General features: G+C 46.4%; 1 protein-coding gene across 1 annotated transcript in view; it reads left to right on the top strand.

The window, feature by feature from the left end:
• Positions 1–657: 657 nt before the first annotated feature.
• Positions 658–25,863, top strand: part of LOC124796131 (zinc finger protein ZIC 5) — a 393,014-nt gene continuing 367,808 nt past the window's right edge. Inside the window, exons 1-3 of the mRNA XM_047260223.1 lie at positions 658–690; positions 891–1,045; positions 20,324–20,979. Coding sequence (XP_047116179.1) covers positions 658–690; positions 891–1,045; positions 20,324–20,979 — 844 coding nt within the window. The remainder of the gene's footprint in view (positions 691–890; positions 1,046–20,323; positions 20,980–25,863) is intronic.

Raw genomic sequence — 25,863 nt, forward strand, 5'->3', positions numbered from 1 at the left:
CTAAGTTAATAAAGTAAAAAGCAATTGTATTGACTGCTTGATATAGGTACATACAGGATTGTAGTCATGAATGGGCCTAGACTGCCAGGGAGAGGTATAATGTGTATGTAGCAGTTGAGGTAGTGCATAAGAGGCTGTACGTGAGAGCGGATGTCTGGAGGAGGAATTTGGGAGAGTGAAGAAGCATGTCGTCTTGGACCAAGGCTAAGGATCTAGGTGGAGAGAAGTGGAAAGGAAGGGAACCCTGACCGTTGCACGTGGAGCGGAGTGTTTTAGACCTGGTAGGATGAGTGTATATCAGGGCGGATTTCATTCTTGGGTAAGGGAAGTCGGTTGAAGTTTCCTTGGGAGAGGATGTGGAGAGAGCAGAGGTTTAGCGTTGAGGGAATATGGCTCTGAAGTCGCGGCAGAGTACCAGGAGCAGTGAGTATGGAGGGAACTAGGAGGTGGATAGTGTCGAGTTTACGGGTAACGTGAGATATTCAGAGTTGTTGAAGCGGGAAGAGGAGAGGGGAATTTTATAAGTTGGTAGAGGATGCAGTGGGGGAGGCTAAGTGGATGTCAAAGGCTAGCCGAGGTGCATGGCCTTCGAGGATCTGTAGGGCGTGATAAAAGGAGGGAGGCTCGGAGGACCACGCCACATTTGGATAGCAGAGGATGGATCTACACTACTCCAAAGCAACTGTCAAGGTCAGAATGACCAACTAACTTGTTAAGCGTACAGATCGCTAATAACTTTTTACTTTGCATTCTGAAAAACAGTGAAGTTGAGGCATTTGAAGTCGGGCATCCAGGATATCAGCAGAGAGTCACTCTGCCACAGAGACGGGCACAGGAAGGCGCAAGGCCTGGATTGGTGGTGGTAACGCCACGTGGTGTTTGTGTGTCAGGGCCGCGCCGGCAGAGTGCGCCCGCGGCTGCCGGCGGCGTGGCCACTGACGGGGGCGGGACGTGCTCAAGCGGCCGGCCCGCTAACAACCTGCTGCGGGGGCGGAGGAGGCGGCAGCGGCAGCGGCGGGGCGGCGTACCTCTCCTCAGCCCGGCCGTAGCGGCCCCGGCACAAAAGCAGCCGCGCCCCACTCTACCGTCAAGTTAAGCCCTTCAGATACGCGCCGCGTCCCGCGTAACGCGAGACCATTCCGTACACTGCCAGATACGGAACCGAGGTTCTCGAATTGTGATATACTACGAGGCCGAACGTCGACGTCTTCACTCCGCCAGCAACCTCACTCTGTGGTGGACGGTATGTCTGCTATTTCTGTTTTCTCTTCTCTCTCCTCTTCTGTCTACATCAACAGTGGATTCTTGCCAATTCCTATTATGATAAATCGAATTTTTCGATAAATCTAACTATTTATTCAGGCCCTTAGTAGTATTGCGATAAATCGAATAAATCCCACGTATATTAATACATTCGATTAATCGAAGCGACTGTCATTGGGGTTACAGTGGCTGCTAGAATGTCAAAATTATTGCGCAATATTTCCGGTGTGCAATTTATTGTACACTTAGGGTTTATATTGAAAGGTTCTACAACAATGCTGAGCACACCAAAAAGTTTTGAAATACTCTGCGCAACAGTCTCAAGTGATCATTTTTTCGAAACCCCATCATTGTTTCCCATTGCGAGGCGTAAAGCTTGAAATTTGGCTCCAAGGTGCCTGCAGTCTTCCTCTGTAATGGTGCAAAAGCGTGGCGCCCTGCGACGTCGCCCCCTGACTCGAAGGCTCTTCAAACAGCAAAGTATCGACAAATGCGAAAAAAGCCAGAGCTTAGAAGTTCATCTGAAGTGTAAGGTGCGTTAATGGTGTCACGTTGTCGCCAAATTTCTCCACAATTCTACCCAGCACCACCGTGGACGTGTCACACTATGGGAAGATAGTTACACTCCCTTTTAGCCGCCGGCCGGTGTGGCCGAGCGGTTCTAGGCGCTTCAGTCTGGAACCGCGCGACCGCTACGGTCGCAGGTTCGAATCCTTCCTCGGGCATGGATGTGTGTGATTCCTTAGGTTAGTTAGGTTTAAGCAGTTCTAAGTTCTAGGGTACTGATGACCTCAGAAGTTAAGTCCCATAGTGCTGAGAACCATTTGAACCATTTGAGCGGCGGTGTGTCTGAAATCTTTTCCTCGCCGACCCATAAGAAAAACTCGCGATTTCAACTCTGGGAGTCGCCCATCTGACCTCTTACGCAGAGGTGTTTTAGTAGGAGTCAAATATGAGTAAGAGAGGCTGTGACGACCTTCCCATCGTGTAACATGTCCACGGTGGCGTTCGATAGAATTGTGGTGAAGTTTGGTGCCAATGTGACCTCATTAACCCACCTTATCCTTCAGATCAACTTCTGAGCTGCGGCCTTTTTTTTTCGCATGTGGCGACTGTTTGCTGTTTGAAGAGCCGTCGACCCCTAAGGTAACCTCATAGGCCACCACGCCTTTGCATCACCACAAAGGAAGGCTGTAGGCACCATGAAGCCAACTTCCAAACTTATGCGTCGCAATGGAAGACAGTTACGGGGTTTCGAAAAAGTGATCCTTTACTTTCGTTGCACATTGTACAGTATATTGTACTGCCTGGAAATGTTGTGCCGTCTCTGCCCAGTATTGACAATATCCTTGCCAGTCTCTCTTGAGCTAAATTTTTGTTCTCTGTCTTTGCAGTGCTGAAAATGACTTCAAAATAAGACGAAAGAGTCTTTTTGAATGGCGTCGAAATGTATCTATCAGTCACTCCCGACATTGTGGGATGTTAAGACAGGTGCGTGCAAATTCAGAAATACTAAGAAAGAATCGTATGAGTTTTTGTTTGCTCACATAATACAGGAAACGATATCCTATAGCCACGAAGGCAGACGTTGCAAAGAAACATAATTTAACAAAAATATAAATAAAATTATGTCTAGATGTTTATTTATGTGTATACATTACTTGTGTGAATATAATTTTTTGGTGCAGCTATTATTATTGCATGACAGCCGGCCGAAGTGGCCGTGCGGTTAAAGGCGCTGCAGTCTGGAACCGCAAGGCCGCTACGGTCGCAGGTTCGAATCCTGCCTCGGGCATGGATGTTTGTGATGTCCTTAGGTTAGTTAGGTTTAGCTAGTTCTAAGTTCTAGGGGACTAATGACCTCGGCAGTTGAGTCCCATAGTGCTCAGAGCCATTTGAACCATTTATTGCATGACATGCGTCCATAAACCTATGTCTCAAGTTCTTTCAAGCGGCACTGCACTTGTAAATGTGAAGTCTTCGCAAGAACAGCCAGTACCAAGATATCGTTGCGTTTAAGGAAAGCGTTGGTGTACTGGAAATGCGTCTCTCATTGCAGTGTTTTATTTTCTGAACATGTGATCTACCATTTCCAGGAATGTATCAAATGTTGGACGATCAACGCTTAAAAATATTCTATGATCCTTTTTTCCGTTCAATCTCATGTCTCTGAACTAGAAGTTTCGTGAGTAGGATTGCCACAGTAAACCGAAAAAATTACAGAACAATGCCTGGCGGAAGGATTTTCTGGACTGTGGGCTAAGAGTGAACACAATAAAACACTTACTTGTCAGTGATCACTAAAAATTGTAGTTATTATAGCTGGTTAGAGCTTTAAAAAATGTTGCATTAATGTTTTTGGTAAAAGGCGTTGCATGTTGCAAACTTCAAATTACAACGACTCGTAATTCAGCTTTTGCCGTATCGACACTCAGTTTGCTTCTAGCGCCAGACCATAAATGAACACTCTTTTCACGCAGGCCATCTTGCATAAAACTGCCATTACCCTTCTGACAATTTAGTGATTCGCACCAAGGATCGTGAGTGAATGTTAGACGCCCCTTCTCCCGATTTTTTATCCACATGCCTTTCTCTTCTGCTTACTGCAAAACAGAGTAATTATTACATCAGTAACGCCTTGATCCTCCAATATTTCGGAACAGAGTAAGTATTGCACAACATTATTCCACATTTTTATTGAATAGTGTAGGAAAAACTTCATCAATATTGCACAATATTATTGTGAAATAATATTGACCGTCTAGGGGCCATTTATGTCAGTGACTGTCTATAGAGGGCCTACTAGGCTCTTAATATTTAATACGCAATACGGGGCACTGTGCAATAACATTGGCTGTGTGAGAGCGGCATTGATGTTTTGCTCAGTATTTTGAAGGAGACTGCATAGCTTTAAAAATATTGACGCTCGCTCGATGTATTGCATAATATATTATACCATGTAAGGGTGGTATTCAGCAGTACAAAACACTTTCTGTCGTGACTTCGTGATTTGTGGCCGTGTAAACAATCGACGCAGCGACGCCGTATGAATATAAATGAATATAAATACATCAGGAAAGACAGACGAAAGGTGTCATCTGTTGAAGTGGAGCCAGCGGTGAGGGGAGGGGGGGGGGGGGGAAGAGGGAAGAAGTTTCATTATACGAGACGCTTTCAATAAGTAATGTAATATATTTTTTCTAAAAGCAGTTTGGTTTTAGGCAACGGCCTTGCCGCTATGGGTACACCTGTTCCCGTCAGATGACCGAAGTTAAGCGCTGTCGGGCGGGGCTGGCACTTGGATGGGTGACCATCCAGCCGCCATGCGCTGTTGCCATTTTTCGGTGTACTCAGCCTCGTGATGCCAATTGGGGAGCTACTCGACCGACTGGTAGCGGCTCCGGTCACAGAAAACCATCATAACGACCGGGAGTGCGGTATACTGACCACACGCCCCTCCTATCCGCATTCTCAATTGAGGATGACACGGCGGTCGGATGGTCCCGATGGGCCACTAGTGGCCTGACGACGGATTGCAGGTTGGTTTTACTTAGGATTCCAATACACCATATTATTCCCTCTCTTTTAGCTACAAAATCCTATTTTTTTCCATAATCTGCTTCAATGCGGGAGCTAAGGCCATCTTCGTGTGTGGGGAGGGGCCAGGATGACCGAATGGGAGCACTCTACTGGTCGACGTCGGAGCCAGCGTCTTCCTGCATCAATAACCTTCAGATCATCCATGTACTGCTTCCTGCGGAGTGAATCGTTGATTTGGCCAAACGGATGGTAGCCGATGGTGCGAGATCCGAACTGTTGGGCGGATGAGGGAGAACGGTCCAATGAAGTTTTGTGAGCTCCTTTCGGGTGCGCAGACTTGCGTAGGGCATTGCTTGCGTTGTCATGTAGTGCACGTTCGTTTGCATTTCTGTGGCAACTAGGCCGGAGTGGCCGTGCGGTTCTAGGCGCTACAGTCTGGAGCCGAGCGACCGCTCCGGTCGCAGGTTCGAATCCTGCCTCGGGCATGGATGTGTGTGATGTCCTTACGTTTAATTAGTTCTAAGTTCTAGGCGACTGATGACCTTAGATTAAGTCGCATAGTGCTCAGAGCCATTTTGTGGCAACTAACATGCTGAAGTCGTATCTTCAGTTTCCTCAGGGTAGCTGAATACATTACAGAGCAGATTGTTGCACCATGAAGAAGGACATCAAATAGAAAACCTCTTCAGAGCCCCAAAAGACCATGACTTTTACCTACAGAGGGTGCAGCTTTGAATTTTTTCATCAGAGGAGAGGTGGCGTGGCGTCACTCCATGGACTGTCGTTTTCTTTTCGGTTCGAAGTGATGAACCCATGTTTCATCGCCTGTGACGATGTTCGACAAAAAATTGTCACGCTCAAGCAATTACGCACAGACGGTCCTTCGTTGCTCTTTATGGTCTTATATTAGGCGGCGCGGTACTCAGCGGGCACACACCTTTGATCGCCTCAAATAGTGGACGATTATGTCAGCACCATCAACAGAGACGTCCAGTTGAGCAGTGACGTGTTTGTGATCCTTCGATCAACTGGAATGAGAGTGTCAGCACGTTCCAGCACTGTAGGAGTCAAAGCTGTCTGAGCCGGTCGGAAGATCGGATAGGTTTGCTTAGAAGATGCGACAAACCCACTAAAGAGACAGCCTACATTACACTTGTCCGTCCTCTGCTGGAATATTGCTGCGCGGCGTGGGATCCTTACAAGGTAGGATTGACGGAGGCCATTGAAAAAGTGCAGAGAAGGGCGACTCATTTCGTGTTATCACGCAGTAGGGGTTAGATTGTCACTGATAAGATACGCGAGTTGGGATGGCACTCACTGAAACAAAGGCGGTTTTCTTTGCCGCGAGATCTATTTACGAAATTTCAATCACCAGCTTTCTCTTCCGAATGCGTAAATATTTTGTTGACACCCACGTACGTAGGGAGAAATGATCATCATAATAAAATAAGAGAAATCAGAGCTCGAACGGAAAGACTTAGGTGTTCCTTTTTCCCACGCGCGCCGGCCGGAGTGGCCGAGCGGTTCTAGGCGCTACAGTCTGGAACCGCGCGACCGCTACGGTCGCAGGTTCGAATCCTGCCTCGGGCGTGGATGTGTGTGACGTCCTTAGGTTAGTTAGGTTTAATTAGTTCTAAGTTCTAGGGGACTGATGACCAAAGAAGTTAAGTCCCATAGTGCTCAGAGCCATTTCCCAAGCGCCATTCGAGAGTGCAATGGTAGAGAAGTAATATGAAAGTGGTTCGATGAACTCTCTGCCAGGCACTTAAGTGTGAATTGCAGAGTAACCATGTAGATGTAGATGTAGATGTAGATGTAGACCTTGTTTCGATGATGACAGACGCCGCTGCCAGCGACTCACCGTGCTTTTGTTCACTACCAGGTCTCCGTAGACATTCTGCGCCCACCTATGAATATCTGCACTTCTCTGGTTTTCCGCCAAAAGAAATTCAATGACTGGTCTCTGCTTGAAACGGTGCAGGCGCCATTTTGAAGGCTACGTATATCGACCCTACTTACCGGAACCTCATTAAAGCCGGCCGCGGTGGTCTTGCGGTCGAGGCGCTGCGGTCCGGAACCGTGGGACTGCTACGGTCGCAGGTTCGAATCCTGCCTCGGGCATGGATGTGTGTGATGTCCTTAGGTTAGTTAGGTTTAAGTAGTTCTAAGTTCTAGGGGACTGATGACCTAAGATGTTAAGGCCCAGTGCTCAGAGCCATTTGAACCAGCCATTTGAACCTCATTAAACAAATTCCGTATTTTTGAACCGAAATTGGACGATGAAAAAATGTGTTGCATCACTTACTGAACGCCAGTCGCGTATTTAATACTTTTCAGTAAATATCCGTAGCCGAATGGTTAGCGTCGCTGCCTTCGGTGCAGAAGATCCCGAGTTTGATTCCCAGTACCTCTTCGGATGTTCCTGAAGAATGGAGGTCTATTACGCGATCTGCTCAACCCTTGTGAGACCAGATTAGAGGCTGCTTGAATAAACGAGCGGTGGCATCATCAGGATTCATCTACTGGCAATAACGGCTGGAGAGGCTGGCGATATGTGGACCACACGTCCCACGATCATAGATCGCTCCTTCGTACTGCCTTGTAGGCAGCAGTCGGCCGGTCGTTAAAGGTTTAACCGTGAGTGGTGTTTACGTTTAACACTCGAGAAAGGTGTTCAAGAGAAGGGAATACACTGTAACTGTTTATTCGTCATGTCAGAAGTTTGAATTATTTATTCCAGAAATCATGACAGCTCTACTTACCTAACCTCTACAGTAATTTATCTCACTTTCTGAGGTTTACTAGTCGCTTCTAGCATTGTGGAAAGTGAAATCTGACAAGTATATGAACAGTATTTTTCCTGTGTATATGAGGTGTAATGAGGTATAGTATGGCTACGTGTAGAACGATTTTCAAACTACTTTTTCGCCCGTCGCCGTTTTGTCTTTTTTCCGTTTTGCAGCACGTAGCGATTGCAATCGCAGCGCGTGCTCGCGCCGACAAGTTCGCTACGAAGGCAGTGTTGGAACTGATTCGTCCCGGGCATAAACATTGCGCAGTAACGTTATGCCGTTCTTGGTCTCTCACTTTCGCTCAATATGTTGACAATATTATTGCGCAGTTAATATTGGGCACTTAGATGTTCCGTAACACACAATAATTCGAACTGATTCGTCAGTTATTTCCGTAATTGTTTCGTCATTCAACTTTTCGAGACACTACTTTGTTTAATCAACAATATGTCATGTACTACAGTACGTAAATAAGTTGTGAATTTACCTCAAATAAATATTCTACAATTTATTCAGACCACTGATTTGGAAGTGCAAAAAAAGGATGTGCGGAAGACTTTTCGGATTCAGCCATCCAAACTGTCCAGATCAGAAAGGTACGACTGCTGAAGACGTATCTCACAGAGAGAGGAAGTTTACTGATGTGGCTTAATGTAGTGGATAAAAGATAACTGTTGGAAACTACATACACTCCTGGAAATGGAAAAAAGAACACATTGACACCGGTGTGTCAGACCCACCATACTTGCTCCGGACACTGCGAGAGGGCTGTACAAGCAATGATCACATGCACGGCACAGCGGACACACCAGGAACCGCGGTGTTGGCCGTCGAATGGCGCTAGCTGCGCAGCATTTGTGCACCGCCGCCGTCAGTGTCAGCCAGTTTGCCGTGGCATACGGAGCTCCATCGCAGTCTTTAACACTGGTAGCATGCCGCGACAGCGTGGACGTGAACCGTATGTGCAGTTGACGGACTTTGAGCGAGGGCGTATAGTGGGCATGCGGGAGGCCGGGTGGACGTACCGCCGAATTGTTCAACACGTGGGGCGTGAGGTCTCCACAGTACATCGATGTTGTCGCCAGTGGTCGGCGGAAGGTGCACGTGCCCGTCGACCTGGGACCGGACCGCAGCGACGCACGGATACACGCCAAGACCGTAGGATCCTACGCAGTGCCGTAGGGGACCACACCGCCACTTCCCAGCAAATTAGGGACACTGTTGCTCCTGGGATATCGGCGAGGACCATTCGCAACCGTCTCCATGAAGCTGGGCTACGGTCCCGCACACCGTTAGGCCGTCTTCCGCTCACGCCCCAACATCGTGCAGCCCGCCTCCAGTGGTGTCGCGACAGGCGTGAATGGAGGGACGAATGGAGACGTGTCGTCTTCAGCGATGAGAGTCGCTTCTGCCTTGGTGCCAATGATGGTCGTATGCGTGTTTGGCGCCGTGCAGGTGAGCGCCACAATCAGGACTGCATACGACCGAGGCACACAGGGCCAACACCCGGCATCATGGTGTGGGGAGCGATCTCCTACACTGGCCGTACACCACTGGTGATCGTCGAGGGGACACTGAATAGTGCACGGTACATCCAAACCGTCATCGAACCCATCGTTCTACCATTCCTAGACCGGCAAGGGAACTTGCTGTTCCAACAGGACAATGCACGTCCGCATGTATGCCGTGCCACCCAACGTGCTCTAGAAGGTGTAAGTCAACTACCCTGGCCAGCAAGATCTCCGGATCTGTCCCCCATTGAGCATGTTTGGGACTGGATGAAGCGTCGTCTCACGCGGTCTGCACGTCCAGCACGAACGCTGGTCCAACTGAGGCGCCAGGTGGAAATGGCATGGCAAGCCGTTCCACAGGACTACATCCAGCATCTCTACGATCGTCTCCATGGGAGAATAGCAGCCTGCATTGCTGCGAAAGGTGGATATACACTGTACTAGTGCCGACATTGTGCATGCTCTGTTGCCTGTGTCTATGTGCCTGTGGTTCTGTCAGTGTGATCATGTGATGTATCTGACCCCAGGAATGTGTCAATAAAGTTTCCCCTTCCTGGGACAATGAATTCACTGTGTTCTTATTTCAATTTCCAGGAGTGTATTTAAAAGGGAAGCTAAGTCATTCGGTGTTAGTATGGGCATCGAAGGGTTCGCCTCATTCACTGCAATCAGTAGCTTTAATCTTCCTTTGCTATGACGCGAAGACACTCGCAAAAAAAAAAAAAAAAATAATTGTGGCATTTTGTTAGTATTGAAACTGTTACGTGTATCATAATTTGCGAGCACGCTTCCTAGGTTATTTTTAGTGTTTCACACTTAGTGGATTTTCCACTAAAACTGGTGGTTTCTACCCCCGTTTTAGTGGTGAAATATTGCTTCTGGTGGCTGGTGGATTTTATAGTGGTTTGGTAGAATTCAGTTTCAGTTACTGAAAGTGCGATGTCTCAACCACTATGCTATTTATATGTTTCGAAATACGTTATTTGTACTTTATTTGATTTCAGGAGTATTCAACTTTCACTGCGAAGACTACACTGATGCACTACAATGTGACATCAAACGAACCATCACACTCGATACATGCGGGGATACCTGTAGAATGAACAGTATTTAGTAACACCTAGTTAATGGTTCATTTCACGAGCGGAGGCGGCTAGCGTAGGTGCAGGGAACGCAGCAACCGGTTTCAAACAATGGGCGCTCACTTATTTCATTGTTGCCTCGAATAATCACTGAGCGCTTGTTGGCTCAGACAGGGTGCGTCACGTCAGACGCAAGGAAAAGTAACTCAACTGTCGTTCGTGGTGTACACTATAAAATTGTGATTCTCACTGTACGGCATTATTTTACGACTTCGTAAGTGTATAACAATGCTGAAACCACAACATATGCAAAAGATTACTGAATGTACTACGGGTTAGGTAGCGAAGTCTTTGACTACGTAAAGTGTTGCATGTTGTTAATTATGCAGCCTAAAATTGCTTGTAAGTCAACGCCCCTTTGGAATAAAAAAAAAAAAAAGGAAGAAGCAAGTCTTGCATTATTCACAGCCATGCATACTAGTATACAGACGGCTGAGTTGTGCGGGGAGAGGAGGAAGCAAGCATTGGCTGGCGACGGGAGAGGAGCCGTTGGGGAGGGGACAAGGCACGCCTACCAGTTGCAGTGCTGGCACTACAAATTGCGCGTCTTGCTTACACGAAAGCAGACGAAAGGCTTGGAAGTAAAACTCGCTTTAAATGTTGTTCGTAAACGAAACTGAAATCGTCATGTACATTAAAATATATATATAAAAATGAATGTATGTATGTTTGTCTACTATGAGCTCCCCCATGTTGTGACACCAACGACACTCTCTTCACGTAAGTCACCCTTCCTCTGCCAACATTTATTAAACGTTAAGTTATTATCGATCCACGATTCATCGAGATAAAATATTTCTCTGCCTGCTTCCCTGAAGTTCGTCATGTCAACAATGAGACGAGATCGCCAGTGCACAATGTCTGGACGTTCTAGCAACACATTCCTCTTGTTTTCCACCGTACGCCATATGAAGCCGATGGACAAAAGTTCTTTTCTCAGCGAGACAATACTCCACTTCCAACCTATTTTGTCGTGCAAAACTGGAAGCAGTGTTCGCAGGCTCGGCACAATTTTCCACACTGAATAAAATTCCGCTATCGTGTCGCGAATGACACGCTGGTTGAAATCATCGATCATTACTTCGATTTCTCCACTTCTTTTCCTAAGTTAAAAGAGAGAGAAAGATTTATAAGAAAATGCCTTCCTTCACTGCATGTATTTTTTTTTTTTATTTGGAAATGTACTGTAATATGAATGTGTTTCGAAATAATACTGTAACCAGTGATGTTTCCATACAAAGCAATACAGTAGCAAGGAAAAATGAAATATAAGGTAATTCGGACGAAATAGGGGGCTCCTTCAAAGTGATCGCGAACAAAATATCTGAAATGGAAACTCACCTTTTCTTGCCAGGCGTTTGTGGTGATACGCCAGGATGATTCTTGGAAAACTGTTTGAATCTTCCAATGCTACGCATGCTTTGTTCTGTGTATGTAGCAGCTCTCACTGAAGATTTGTAAATGGGGTGAAGCAATTTTTTCTGCTCCCTTTCCCTTTCGCAGCCTTTGATCACACGCAATATAATTTTGCGAGCATCGCTACGTCATACTGGTTTCCTTCTAACCGTAGGCCTACCGATAGGGGTTGTTGACCTACTCCCGAGATGGGCCAGCAACTGCCTCTTCACTAATTTTGATAATGTTTAGCGCAACTGCACAACAAAAACACGCAGAACAGTACAGCGCAAAACAATAACCAAGCAGACGACAATGGCTACCTCGTACAACACAGTCAGCTACGTAATGTTGGCAGCAGTCGAAACTGCGTGCCTACCGAAGCCTCCCGACGTTTACCGACTTCTACCGATTCAGGACTAGGGAGAGATCTGCCATCTAAAAGTTTACACACTGTACGTGTGTCGGCCGTTTGGGTGAGGTAATTAATCAGAGTCATGAAAAGGACATTGAAAAAGTTCAGCTGCACCGAACTAAGTGCACCTCAGTTATAAAAAACGTTTCTGCACCGCATTTCACTGACGTTCTAAAACTAGATTGCAAAGATCGACCATTTAGCTTATTAAGTCATGAATCTACTGATATTGCTGTACATAAATGCTTAGGATTGATTATAGTTTATTTCAGACAATTACACCAATAAGTAGTATCTACATTCCTTGACCTTGCCGAACTGCACGAGTGTAATGCTGAAGCTATTGTCTCTGCTATAAAGAAGACACTTCAACGATTCGGTTTGCGACTTGAAAAATTTAATGACCATTGCTGCGGATAATGCCTCTGTCGTGGTTGGAGTAAACAACATAGTATTTATGAAAGAAGAGGTACCACACCCTATTTTAGTATGTTGCTTTTGCCATTCCTTGCAACTGGCTGTTTCAGCTGCTGCAGAAGGATTTTTACAGAGAAATTTGAAGTTTTTAATGAAAGAGACATATGACTGGTTTATGGCTATTATCGTGCATTTATTCACATTTAAAGTAAGCTGCACTGAGCAAATTAAGTGGAAATACAATCGAATCGTACCCCGTTTCCTTACAATCATCCAACGACGCTACTTTCGTGTTCGCAAAAGCATCATTTGTAAAGAATCTGAGAATATTTCTGCTGCAGTCTGATGAAGAGTTTATGTATACTGAGAACATTGACGGTCTTATTGCACTTCCATAGGCACACACGATGTTACTCTCATTCCTGTTTACAACTGAGAAGGTGCCCACCTCACCGTATCTCCATTGAAGTCGGTAAGTTGGAAAAGCTGTTAAACAGGGCGACTTTTAAATGTGTACCGTAAATCAGACAAATAGATAATCCTGGAAGGAATCCAGAAGTAAAGTTCCATTTTTTCATAAAAACCAATATTTACGGAGCTACAGCTACTTTTCTGTAACTCACGAATGACACATCATAATAAAAAAAAGTAATTCATACGTGAAATGACCACGTTATAAAATTTCATGGAGCTGTTTCACGTTCGTCGCAAAATGCACGAAAAGTTTCAGTAGAGAACCAAGAGGAAGAGGATCATAACCGTAAGCACTGTACTTCCTTCTGGCTTTGCCAGGAGGAATAACTGGTGATGCCGTCGACTGAACGCAACATACTTTTCCCTGTGTGTACCCGACGCATACTGTAAACACAAACCAAAGTGTCTCCCGCATAGCGTCGCGTTAGACACTGAAATGAAGCTGCCTGTTCCGGCCACAATTGTTTACCGAAAGTCGTTATCGCAAAATAGAACACTATGACTTTATACAACGTCTGGCAAAAAAAAAAAAAAGAAAATAGAAGAAGAATTTCGTGTACAAATTATCTATAATTCGTGCAGGCGAGGTTTCTGAACATTTCTGGTAGCCTGTATATCACCGATACAAATCTTCAGAAATTATGAGGAATCCCTTTCATGTTATAAATACACAGTGATGGTTTTGCAACTTAAATTTGATCGTCTCCAATACTGAGAATCTGCAGATATTGCGATTAGCTGCCACCTTCAGAAACTGCATGAGAGACTCAGCGCTGCTGCATCGCGCTTTCTTCCCACGTCACGCTAAGCAAAGCGCTGACCGCTAGAAGTACAACGGCCGAAGATCGCTTCACGCCTCCAATGCCTATACCATAGATGCATGTAGACCACATACGCTTTTATCTCTGCCGTGTTAAGGTTTGTAACCAACATTTAATTGAAAGTAACGTGACGGATGGATGAAGCTTAGTCACTGTTATTACGCGCCGAGCTGTGTGGAGCTGCCACGATCTTTGACATTAATAGCTGAAACTAAGCTTTGATAATAACAGCTGCTGCATTAGCATTATATGTGTAGTACTACAAGTAAACTGATGGCTGCAGAATTTTGATTATCATTGTGATGTTTCCTCCAGGTGAAGGTGTAACAAGCAACTTTTGAAACGTTGTATTCTTCTGTAAGTTTTACAACATTGAGGATTACCTTTTCTTCGGTGAATTCCTCCATTTGCTATACTGTGCGTCACTTGGTTCAATGCTTTCATAACGCTCGAGGGTAAATCGTCAGCTTAGGAGAAAGCATTAGTTTTCAGCTGATTCCTCAAAACTTCGTGTGAAATATTTAATCTTGCCCCAGCAAAGAGCATCCGAGTGTAGTTAACATGTCATATCAACAGAAGTAATAATAAATGCATATTATACTTCATTTTACGATGCACATCACGCTTCTTACTTACTTCTCAGCACTGCTGGTCTACACTTATTTATATCTTTACGGTCTGAACGCATTGTTGTTGTTGTTGTGGTCTTCAGTCCTGAGACTGGTTTGATGCAGTTCTCCATGCTACTCTATACTGTGCAAGCTTCTTCATCTCCCAGTACCTACTGCAACCTACATCCTTCTGAATCTGCTTAGTGTATTCATCTCTTGGTCTCCCTCTACGATTTTTACCCTCCACGCTGCCCTCCAATACTAAACTGGTGATCCCTTGATGCCTCAGAACATGTCCTACCAACCGATCCCTTCTTCTAGTCAAGTTGTGCCACAAACTTCTCTTCTCCCCTATCCTATTCAATACTTCCTCATTAGTTATGTGATCTACCCATCTAATCTTCAGCATTCTTCTGTAGCACCACATTTCGAAAGCTTCTATTCTCTTCTTGTCCAAACTATTTATCGTCCATGTTTCTCTTCCATACATGGCTACACTCCATACAAATACTTTCAGAAACGACTTCCTGACACTTAAACCTATACTCGATGTTAACAAATTTCTCTTCTTCAGAACGCATAGGAAAATAAAAATACATTGCACAGCATATGGCTTTAATTTCCTTCAGACGCCGAAAACCTCAAGCAATCAAACTTCCATGTGAAAAATGTTGCTCCAAACCTCTGTGTGGCAGTTTGTCGTAAAATTCCTCCAACGGTCAAACTAAAAATTTCATCATATGACGTCAGTGAGGAAACTGTTACCACGACTGAGATTATCTAAAAAAAAGAAACTTACGAGGATTGTATCGTGTATAGGAAACAAGAAAAACCGTGCAATAAATATTTCATAAATTTCCGCGCTTATTTTTATGAGGCCGATATACGCTGATCAGCCAGAACATTATGAGCACCTACCTAATAGCCGGCATGTTCACCTTTGGAGGAGGAGGAGATTAGTGTTTAACGTCCCGTCGACAACGAGGTCATTAGAGACGGAGCGCAAGCTCGGGTGAGGGAAGGATGGGGAAGGAAATCGGCCGTGCCCTTTCAAAGGAACCATCCCGGCATTTGCCTGAAGCGATTTAGGGAAATCACGGAAAACCTAAATCAGGATGGCCGGAGACGGGATTGAACCGTCGTCCTCCCGAATGCGAGTCCAGTGTGCTAACCACTGCGCCACCTCGCTCGGTGTGTTCACCTTTGGAAGGGATAACAGCGCCGACGCGCCTTAACATGGAAGCAATGAAGCCTTGGTAGGTCCCTGGAGGAAGTTGGCACTACAACTGCACGAAGTCACCTAACTCTCGTAAATGCCGGGGAGGGTGATGAGCTCTGACGCTACTTTCAGTCATATCTCAGATGTGTTCGACTGGGTTCAAATCTGGCGATTTGGATGGGGAGGGAGGGGGGGGGGGGCGGTCAGCACATCAATTGGAACTGCGGTCAGCACATCAATTGGAACTCTCCCCTGTGTTCTTCGAACCACTTAATCACACTCCTGACCTTGTAACATGGCGCATTATCTTGTTGAAAACTATCACTGCCATCGGGAAACATGATAGTCATCAAAGGGTGCACATGTTGTGCAACCAGTGTACGATACTCGTTGGCCGTCATGGTGCCCTGCACCAGCTCCACTGGATCCATGAATGCCCACGTGGACGCTCCCCAGAGCATAGTGGAGCCGCCGCCAGCTTGCCTCCGTCCCGCAGTACGTATGCAAGAACCTGTCCCTGCCCCGCCCTTCAATCGGCGTGATGAAGAAGGTATCGGGATTCATCAGATGATGCAACGCTCTGCCACTACGCCAACGTCCAGTACCGATGACCACGTACCCATTTCAGTTGTACACTCACGCTCATAAATTAAGGATAATGCTGATACATGGTGAAACAACGCTCTGGTGGGCGCTTTGCGGGTTTAAATCACCTCTGGGTATGACCATACGGTACATTTGACCTGCGATCGTCGCACGGTGGCGTTGGCAGCAGTCCACATACGCAGAGATGTGTTGGTGCATGTCAGAGTACGGTGCAGCGAGTAAGTGTGCAGGCGTTTTCAGACGTGCTAATGGTGACTGTGTGATGAAAATGGCTCAAAGAACACGTTTTGATGACGTTATGAGGGGTAGAATACTAGGGCGACTGGAGGCTGGTCAAACGCAGCAGGTCGTAGCACGGGCCCTCCGTGTGCCACAAAGTGTGATCTAAAGATTATGGCAACGATTTCATCAGACAGGAAACGTGTCCAGGAACCCCAGTACGGGACGTCCACAGTGTAAAACACCACAAGAAGACCGATATCTCACTATCAGTGTCCGCAGACGGCCACAGAGTACTGCAAGTAGCCTTACTCGGGACCTTACCGCAGCCAATGGAACAGTTGTCTCCAGACACACAGTCTACAGACGACTGAACAGACATGGGTTATTCGCCCTGAGACCTGCAAGTTGCATTCCATTGACCCCTGGTCACAGGAGAGCCCGTAAAGTCTGGTGTTAAGAACACAGTACATGGTCATTGGAACAGTGGTCCCAGGTTATGTTCACAGACGAGTCCAGGTATAGTCTGAACAGCGATTCTCGTCGGGTTTTCATCTGGCGTGAACCAGGAACCAGGAACCCGTTAATGTCCTTGAAAGGGACCTGTATGGAGGTCGTGGTTTGATAGTGTGGGGTGCGATTATGACTGGTGCACGTACAGCCCTGCATGTCTTTGACAGAAGAACTATAACTGGTCCGGTGTATCGGGACGTCGTTTTACACCAGTAGGTCCGCCTTTTCAGGGGTGCAGTGGGTCCCACCTTCCTCCTGATGGATGATAACGCACGGCCCCACCGAGCTGCCATCGTGGAGGAGTACCTTGAAACAGAAGATATCAGGGGAATGGAGTGGCCTGCCTGTTCCTCAGACCTAAATCCCATCAAGAACATCTGGGATGCTCTCTGTCGACGTATCGCTGCACTTCTTCAAACCCCTACGACACTTCAGGAGCTCCGACAGGCACTGGTGCAAGAGTGGGAGGCTATACCCCAGCAGCTGCTCGACCACCTGATCCAGAGTATGCCAACCCGTTATGCGGCCTGTGTATGTGTGCTTGGTGATCATATCCCATACTGATGTCGGGGTACATGGGCAGGAAACAGTGGCGTTTTGTAGCACATCTGTTTCGGGACGGTTTTCTCAGCTCATCACCAATACCGTGGACTTACAGATCTGTGTCGTGTGTGTTTCCTATGTGCCTATGCTATTACCGCCAGTTTTCTGCAGTGCAACGTTGTGTGGCACCACATTCTGCATTTAGCCTCAATTTATGAGCATGAGTGTAGTTGCCCATGTCATTGCCACATGCGTGGGTTGTCGGTTGCGGAGGCCCATTGCTAAGAGTGTTCGGTGCACTGTCTGTTCAGACGCACTTGTACTCTGCCCAGCATTGAAGTATGACGTTAATTCCGCCACAGTTCGCTACCTGCTGTTTTGCCAGTCTGCCCAGCCTATTGCCTCCGACATCTGTAATGAGGGGTGGCGGCCCAACCCCACTACGTCTTGGCGTGGTTTCACCTTGGATTCGCCACATGTTGAAGACACTCATCGCAGTGCTCGTCGAACACACGAGAATTCGTGCAGTTTCCAAAATTTTCGTGCCGAGCGTCCGGGCCATCACAATCAGCCCTCGATCAAATTCAGACAGATCGCACGCTTTCCCAATTCTACACACAGGCAGCACGCTCAGTGATACCACATGCACCGTGCGTGTGTCTGACTAGCAGTCATTCTTCGCCAGGTGACAGTGCTACCGCCTGGACGAGTTTATATCGATAGTAGATTCGAGGTCATAATGTTTCTGGCTGATCAGTGTACAATGAGTGTTATCATCAGAGTCATAGTGTTTGTACATAAATAAACACCCTAAAGAGAGAAGACACTTCGCATCTGCTTAATAATGATATAACTCCTTGCCTTCAGCCAAGAAGTCACTGACTTGGTCTCGAAAAATTCTTACGTAAATTCTCAAAATTCGAAACAGCCTTACCTGTCGCACAAAATTTTGCTTCCCTTCACACATTTTTCCCAGGCATTCAAACTTGGCCATCACATTCAGAAAACCTTTACTAAAGGTGCTGCAATTAAGGAAAATTAATGATTATACAGTAAGTCACCTGCGGACGATTTACAAGCCTCCCCGTTAGCTGATTGCGATGTTAGATTCAGTGTAACGATGTCATGTGCGGTCTATATCGTCTCCAGTCTTATCACGAATGCCTCGTACATCAAAAAAATTTGATGCGCGAATCAGCCAATGATCTGATTGTCCCTAGCTTAGAGAAGTTGAAATTCATAGAAATTCAGTTTGTGAATGATGGAATAGTGTGAGCGATGATGAAAGTAGTGAAGATCAGGTACACTTCCTTCTATAGGAATACTGCGCAACTGCTGTCCTGGTCATTAAATAAGAAGCCACCACTGATAGAGGAATGACTTTAATTTGACGCCTTTCGGGTAGAACCCATGCTCAGATAGTCATGAACTTTTTGGTCATCAGATTTATACAGACAGTAAATGAAACTTCCTGGCAGATTAAAACTGTGTGCTGGACCGAGACTCGAACTCGGGACCTTTGCCTTTCCCGGGCAAGTGATCCACCATCTGAGCTACCCAAGCACGACTCACGACCTTACAGCTTCAATTCTGCCAGTACCTCGTCTTCTACCTTCCAAACTTCACAGAAGCTCTTCTGCGAACCATGCTGAACTAGCACTGCTGGAAGAAAGGATATTGCGGAGACATGACTTAGACACAGCCTGGCGGGTGTTTCCAGAATGAGATTTTCACTCTGCAGTGGAGTGCGACCTGATATGAAAGTTCCTGGCAGATTAAAACTGTGTGCCGACAGAGACTAGAACTCGGGCCTTTGCCTTTCGCGGGCAAGTGATCTACCATCTCAGCTACCCAAGCAAGACTCAGCACCCGTACTCACAGCTTCAATTCTGCCAGTACCTCGTCTCCTACCTTCCAGACTTTACAGAAGCTCTTCTGCGAACCTTGCAGGAGGTTGGAAGGTAGGAGACAAAGTACTGGCGGAAGTAAAGTTGTGAGGATGGGTCTTGAGTCGTGCTTGGGTAGCTCAGATGGTAGAGTTCGAGTCTCGATTCGGCACACATTTTTAATCTGCCAGGAAGTTTCATATCAGCGCACACTCCGCTGCAGAGTGAAAATCTATTCTGGAGACAGTATATAACAAACAAAGCTATCTATATATCTGATCACCACGGTGTTCACGACCATTTTAGGATGGGTTCTACCCGAAACGCGTCAAATAAAGTCATTAATTTATCACTTGGTGGCTTTTTATTTAGTGACCAATTCAGCAATTGTATTAATCTGCAATGTGGTCACATTCTTTCTGCTCGCCTTTATACAATTACAAGACACTAAGACACTCCCTTCGCGTTATGTAGAGAATGACAGATTCCTTAGCCGCCTGCTGCAAACGCCTCAGCTGCCCATCCCATAACTCCGCCGTTTGTGGCCACAGGTCAACCACCGCCGACGTCATCGCCACCGCCACCGCCAGTGACTGCACCGCTCTGCCACCTCCGCTGCCTCCGCCGCCCCCGCCGCCTCCGTCACCATCTTGAAGCAGCTCCTATACGCGCTTGCTGTGCTCCTGTGGGACTCTCGACTGCAGCAGGTGTACAGAAGAGCTATTCAGCAAAAGGACATGGAACTTTCAGAACCGACGAAGAAATCGTAACTGTCATAGTGTATCGAAGAGCTAGAAAGGAAGCGACGTCGATGAGTGTTGGTAACGTAGCAGTGAGGTAAGGAAGAAGAGATGCAGTGTTGAGGAGAGGACACCGATGAAGGGGGGAGTAGCGGACTCACCGCGGTGCAGTGGTCGCCGTCGAGCGCTCGGCGCGTGGAGTGACCGATGAACTAGGAGGCCGCGCCGCCAGTGGGAGGCTGGGACCGTGGCTAGCGAGTGCGAGGAGCGCCCGGCGCCGGCGCCGCCCCCGCAGCCGCTGTGCGCGGCGGCGGCCGCGAGGCTCCACGGCGGCTGGCGGCGGCCCCCGGCTAGCGGCCAGCCCTCCGCCCCAAGCGCCACGGCCAAGCTGCAGCTCTGCCTGCGGCCGCCCGCCGGGGGCGGCGGGGGCGGCGGCGGCGGCTTCGGCCAGCGCGTCGCTGACCTGCCCGGCGGGCCCCCGCCGCCCGAAGACGGCGCCTTCCTGGCGACGCCGCTCAAGCCGGGCCCCGGCGCCAGCCCCGCGGGGGCGGCGTCGGCGTCGGCGGCGGCTCAGGCGCGCGTGCAGCGGCGGCGCGGAGGCCTGGGGCGAGACGTGCGCGGCAGCCCCCGCCTCGGCGGCCGGGATCCCGCGCCCTGCCCCCGCGCCGCCCCCGCCGCCCCTCGCATCGCGCCCACCGCTGCCGCCGCCGCCGCCGCCACCACCACCGCCCACGCCACGCACGCCCCCGCGCAGTCTCCGCCGCCCGACAGCGAGCAGGGCGATCCGCCTCCCAGGAAGGTGCGCCGGCCCTTCTACCGGCGCTTCCTCAGCTACGTAAAGCAGGCGTGGACCGGCGTCAAATTCGCTCTAGGTAACTCTCACCCAGCATATTTCCTGTCTTTTCTTACTCTTTCGTAAGAAAGATTTATTACCCAATGGTGTCACAACAACAAACTCAGGAGAGCCGAAAACAAAACAACATACACATTACTCTAAGGATCACAATAAATGATTCCTTCAGTTAAAATAGGGAACAAGAACGTCGAACGAGCATAGGTAACACCCTTTCTTGGGGTACACATGATAATATATTGAATTTCCACGAAAACATAAGGCTTACAACAGACAAAGCAGAAAAAATACTGCCAATGATAAAATCTGGGTAAAATTATTTATTTCTAAAAAGGACAGCAGTACCCAGTTTCAGGACACGTGTTCTATCTTCAGGTGTATATGTAAAATTTTAAATGAGTATTAATACCTAACCACGTGGTTAAGATAATCTCATTCTGGAAACATCCCCCAGGCTGTGGCTAAGCCATGTCTCCGCAATATCCGTTCTTCCAGGAGTGCTTATTCTGCAAGGTTCGCAAGAGAGCTTCTGTGAAGTTTGGAAAGTAGGAAACGAGGTACTGGCGGAAGTAAAGCTGTGAGGAGGGGCTGTGAGTCGTGCTTGGGTAGCTCAGATGATAGAGCACTTGCCCGCGAAAGGCAAAGGTCCCGAGTTCGAGTCTTGGTCCGGCACACAGTCTTAATATGCCAGGAAGTTCAAGATAATCAAAGCTAAACGGGCAATAAGCTAACAATAGACATACACTACACTTACACTCCACAGAAACAGAAATGCGTATATACACAGCAACAAGAGACCAAGAACAACGACCGCAATTAAATACATCTTCAGACAGTATTTCAGAACGAACACATGAAGAATATTTGCAACGTAACAACAATCTGAAGAGGGTGGACAGTGACACCCACAGTAACAGCGACAACAGCAACACTGAAGAGGAACTGGAGGAGGAGGAAGATGAGATGTATCAGTAAAGAAGCCAGCTATAATTATGAATCAGACATAACATGCCAAAATGCACTGACAAATTATACACATCAATCAAATAACAGTTAAGGATAGCGAACACTAGAGTAAATGAAATGTAAGGTGGTGGCACTCTAGCCAAGAAAGCAGCCCTTGCTGTACATGGATGTATAGCTAACGTCATTGCATAGAACTAGCAATACCATTTCTCTACCATTCACTATGCACAATTTTGCTGCGACCGAGGGTCGACAGCTGAACAAACCATACCGAGGAGTCCACCGCCAGTCACAACTGATTATGGCACTAACAAATCTCTGCTCTGTCCTATCATCTTTTCACTTTCTCCTTAAAACAACAAAATGTTATTTGTATTTCAGCCTCAAATTATTTTTTATTTTAAAAATCATTTATTATGTGTCAAATGTTGCAGATAAAAACAAAACAAAAATCACGAAAAGATGACAAACGAAAATTGTAATATGTATATGTTTTAAAATATCAGAAAGGTCTCTAAATTTGCAGAAAATAAATAAATATTTTTTCGTAAGCAAGGTAGATGAATTGTCATTTTCACTATTCGTATAATCAAGGGTTAGGCACAGTGCGGCTCTTGCCTCAGTTTAGCGCGGCTTCTGTTGTCACTTGGCAATCGGGTTGCGCACACGAAAGACAGCAGGTTATCTGCGCAGCTCAGCCGAGCGCGAGCCTGAAAAAGCGCGAAGAATTTCCCCTCATTCTCTAATGGGCCTGCACTCAGTGGCAGCTGGGTGGCGGTACAGACGAAACATTCTCTCCCCGCTTCTGCGCAGCAGGCGGTCGACTCGCTACACTGCTGGACCGGCAGCTGTCACGAACAACAAGCAACATGAACCCAATGCAACACAATCTGTGTCTACCAGACAACATACCATACAGTTAACATCAGTTTCACCTCTTTATATATTCTACCATTTTAAACATGTTCAAGCATAGTATAGTATTCAAAATACAGGCTGCCTGTTTTATCTCGAGACAACCAGATAACTCGAAATCGACCTCTCTTTCGAAAAAAAAAAAAAAAATTGGCTCTAGATGAATAGTTAACAAGACTAAGAGGACATCCGTCTGTGCTAAAACTGGCCAACTCGTAACCACCCATTCTACGTAGGCGTGGTTTACTTCCTACTTTCAAATGCGAACCCCTTCATTTCTATTCCATATTGGGATTCTACTCCTAAAAATACAGGTTGACAATTATTGAACTACATGAAAAGAAATCCCCCCATGAACCATAGACCTTGCCGTTGGTGGGGAGACTTGCTTGCCTCAGCGATACAGATTGCCGTACCGTAGGTGCAACCACAACGGAGGGGTATACGTTGAGAGGCCAGACAAACGTGTGGTTCCTGAAGAGGGGCAGCAGCCTTTTCAGTAGTTGCAGGTTCAACAGTCTGGATGATTGACTGATCTGGCCTTGTAACACTAACCAAAACGGCCTAGCTGTGCTGGTACTGCGAGCGGCTGAAAGCAAGGGGAAACTACAGGCGTAAATTCTCCTGAGGGCCTGCAGCTTTACTGTATGGTTAAATGATAATGGCATCCTCTTGGGTAAAATATTCTGGAGGTAAAATAGTCCCCAATTCGGATCTCCAGGCGGGGACTACTGAGGAGGACGTCGTTGTCAGGAGAAAGAAAACTAGCATTCTACAGATCGGAGCGTGGAATGTCAGATCCCTTAATGGGGCAGGTAGGTTAGAAAATTTAAAAAGGGAAATGGATAGGTTAAAGTTAGATATAGTGGGAATTAGTGAAGTTCGGTGGCAGGAGGAACAAAACTTTTGGTCAGGTGAATACAGGGTTATAAATACAAAATCAAATAGGGGTAATGCTGGAGTAAGCTACTACAAACAGCATAGTGAACGCATTATTGTGGCCAAGATAAACGCGAAGCTCACGCCTACCACAGTAGTACAAGTTTATATGCCAACTAACTCCGCAGATGACGAAGAGATTGATGAAATGTATGATGAGATAAAAGAAATTATTCAGATAGTGAAGGGAGACGAAAATTTAATAGTCATTGGTGACTGGAATTCGACAGTAGGAAAAGGAAGAGAAGGAAACGTACTAGATGAATATGTATTGGGGCTAAGAAATGAAAGAGTAAGTCGCCTGGTAGAATTTTGCACACAGCACAACTTAATCATAGCTAACACTTGGTTCAAGAATCATGAAAGAAGGTTGTATACATGGAAGAAGCCTGGAGATACTAGAAGGTATCAGACAGATGATATAATGGTAAGACAGAGATTTAGGAACCAGGTTTTAACTTGTAAGACATTTCCAGGGACAGATGTGGACTCTGACCACAATCTATTGGTTATGAACTGTAGATTAAAACTAAAGAAACTACAAAAAGGTGGGAATTTAAGGATATGAGACCTGGATAAACGGACTAAGCCAGAGGTTGTACACAGTTTCAGGGAGAGCATAAGGGAACAATTGACAAGAATGGGGGAAAGAAATACAGTGGAAGAAGAATGGGTAGCTTTGAGGGATGAAGTAGTGAAGGCAGCAGAGGATCAGTTAGGTAAAAAGACGAGGGCTAGTAGAAATCCTTGGGTAACAGAAGAGATATTGAATTTAATTGATGAAAGGAGAAAATAAAAAAAATGCAGTAAATGAAGCAGGCAAAAAGGAATACAAACTTCTCAGAAATGAGATCGGTAGGAAGTGCAAAATGGCTAAGCAGGGATGGCTAGAGGACAAATGTAAGGATGTAGAGGCTTGTCTCACTATGGGTAAGATAGATACTGCCTACAGGAAAATTAAAGAGTCCTTTGGAGAAAAGAGAATCACTTCCATGAATATCAAGAGCTCAGATGGAAACCTAGTTCTAAGCAAAGAAGGGAAAGCAGAAAGGTGGAAGGAGTATATAGAGGGACTATACAAGGGCGATGTTCTTGAGGACAATATTATGAAAATGGAAGAGGATGTCGATGAAGATGAAATGGGACATATGATACTGCATGAAGAGGTTGACAGAGCACTGAAAGACCTAAGTCTAAAAAAGGCCACAGGAGTAGAGAACATTGCATTAGAACTACTGACAGCCTTGGGAGAGCCAGGCCTAACAAAACTCTACCATCTGGTGAGCAAAATGTATGAGAGAGGCGAAATACCCTCAGACTTCTAGAAGAATATAATAATTCCTATCCCAAAGAAAGCAGGTGTTGACAGATGTGAAAATTACCGAACTATCAGTTTAATAAGTCACGACTGCAAAATACTAACGCGAATTCTTTACAGGCGAATGGAAAAACTGGTAGAAGCCGACCTCGGGGATGATCAGTTTGGATTCCGTAGAAATACTGGAACACATGGGGCAATACTGACCCTACGACGTATCTTAGAAGAAAGATTAAGGAAAGGCAAACCTACGTTTCTAGCATTTGTAGACTTGGAGAAAGCTTTTGACAATGTTGACTGGAATACTCTCTTCCAAATTCTGAAGCTGGCAGGGGTAAAATACAGGAAGCGAAAGGCTATTTACAATTTGTACAGAAACCAGTAGCAGTTATAAGAGTTGAGGGGCATGAAATGGAAGCAGTGGATGGGAAGGGAGTGAGACAGGGTTGTCGACTATCCCCGATGTTATTCAATCTGTATATTGAGGAAGCAGTAAAGGAAACAAAAGAAAAGCGGAGTTTGAATTAAAATCCATGGAGAAGAAATAAAAACTTTGAGGTTCGCCGATGACATTGTAATTCTGGACCTGGAAGAGCAGCTGAACAGAATGGACAATGTCTTGAAAGGAGGATATAAGATGAACATCAACAAAAGCAAAACGAGGATAATGGAATGTAGTCGAATTAAGTTTGGTGATGCTGAGGGAATTAGATTAGGAAATGAAACATTTAAAGTAGTAAAGGAGTTTTCTGTTTGGGGAGCAAA

Source organism: Schistocerca piceifrons, chromosome 4 (assembly GCF_021461385.2).
Source record: "Schistocerca piceifrons isolate TAMUIC-IGC-003096 chromosome 4, iqSchPice1.1, whole genome shotgun sequence".
NCBI classification, from domain to species: Eukaryota; Metazoa; Arthropoda; class Insecta; order Orthoptera; family Acrididae; genus Schistocerca; species Schistocerca piceifrons.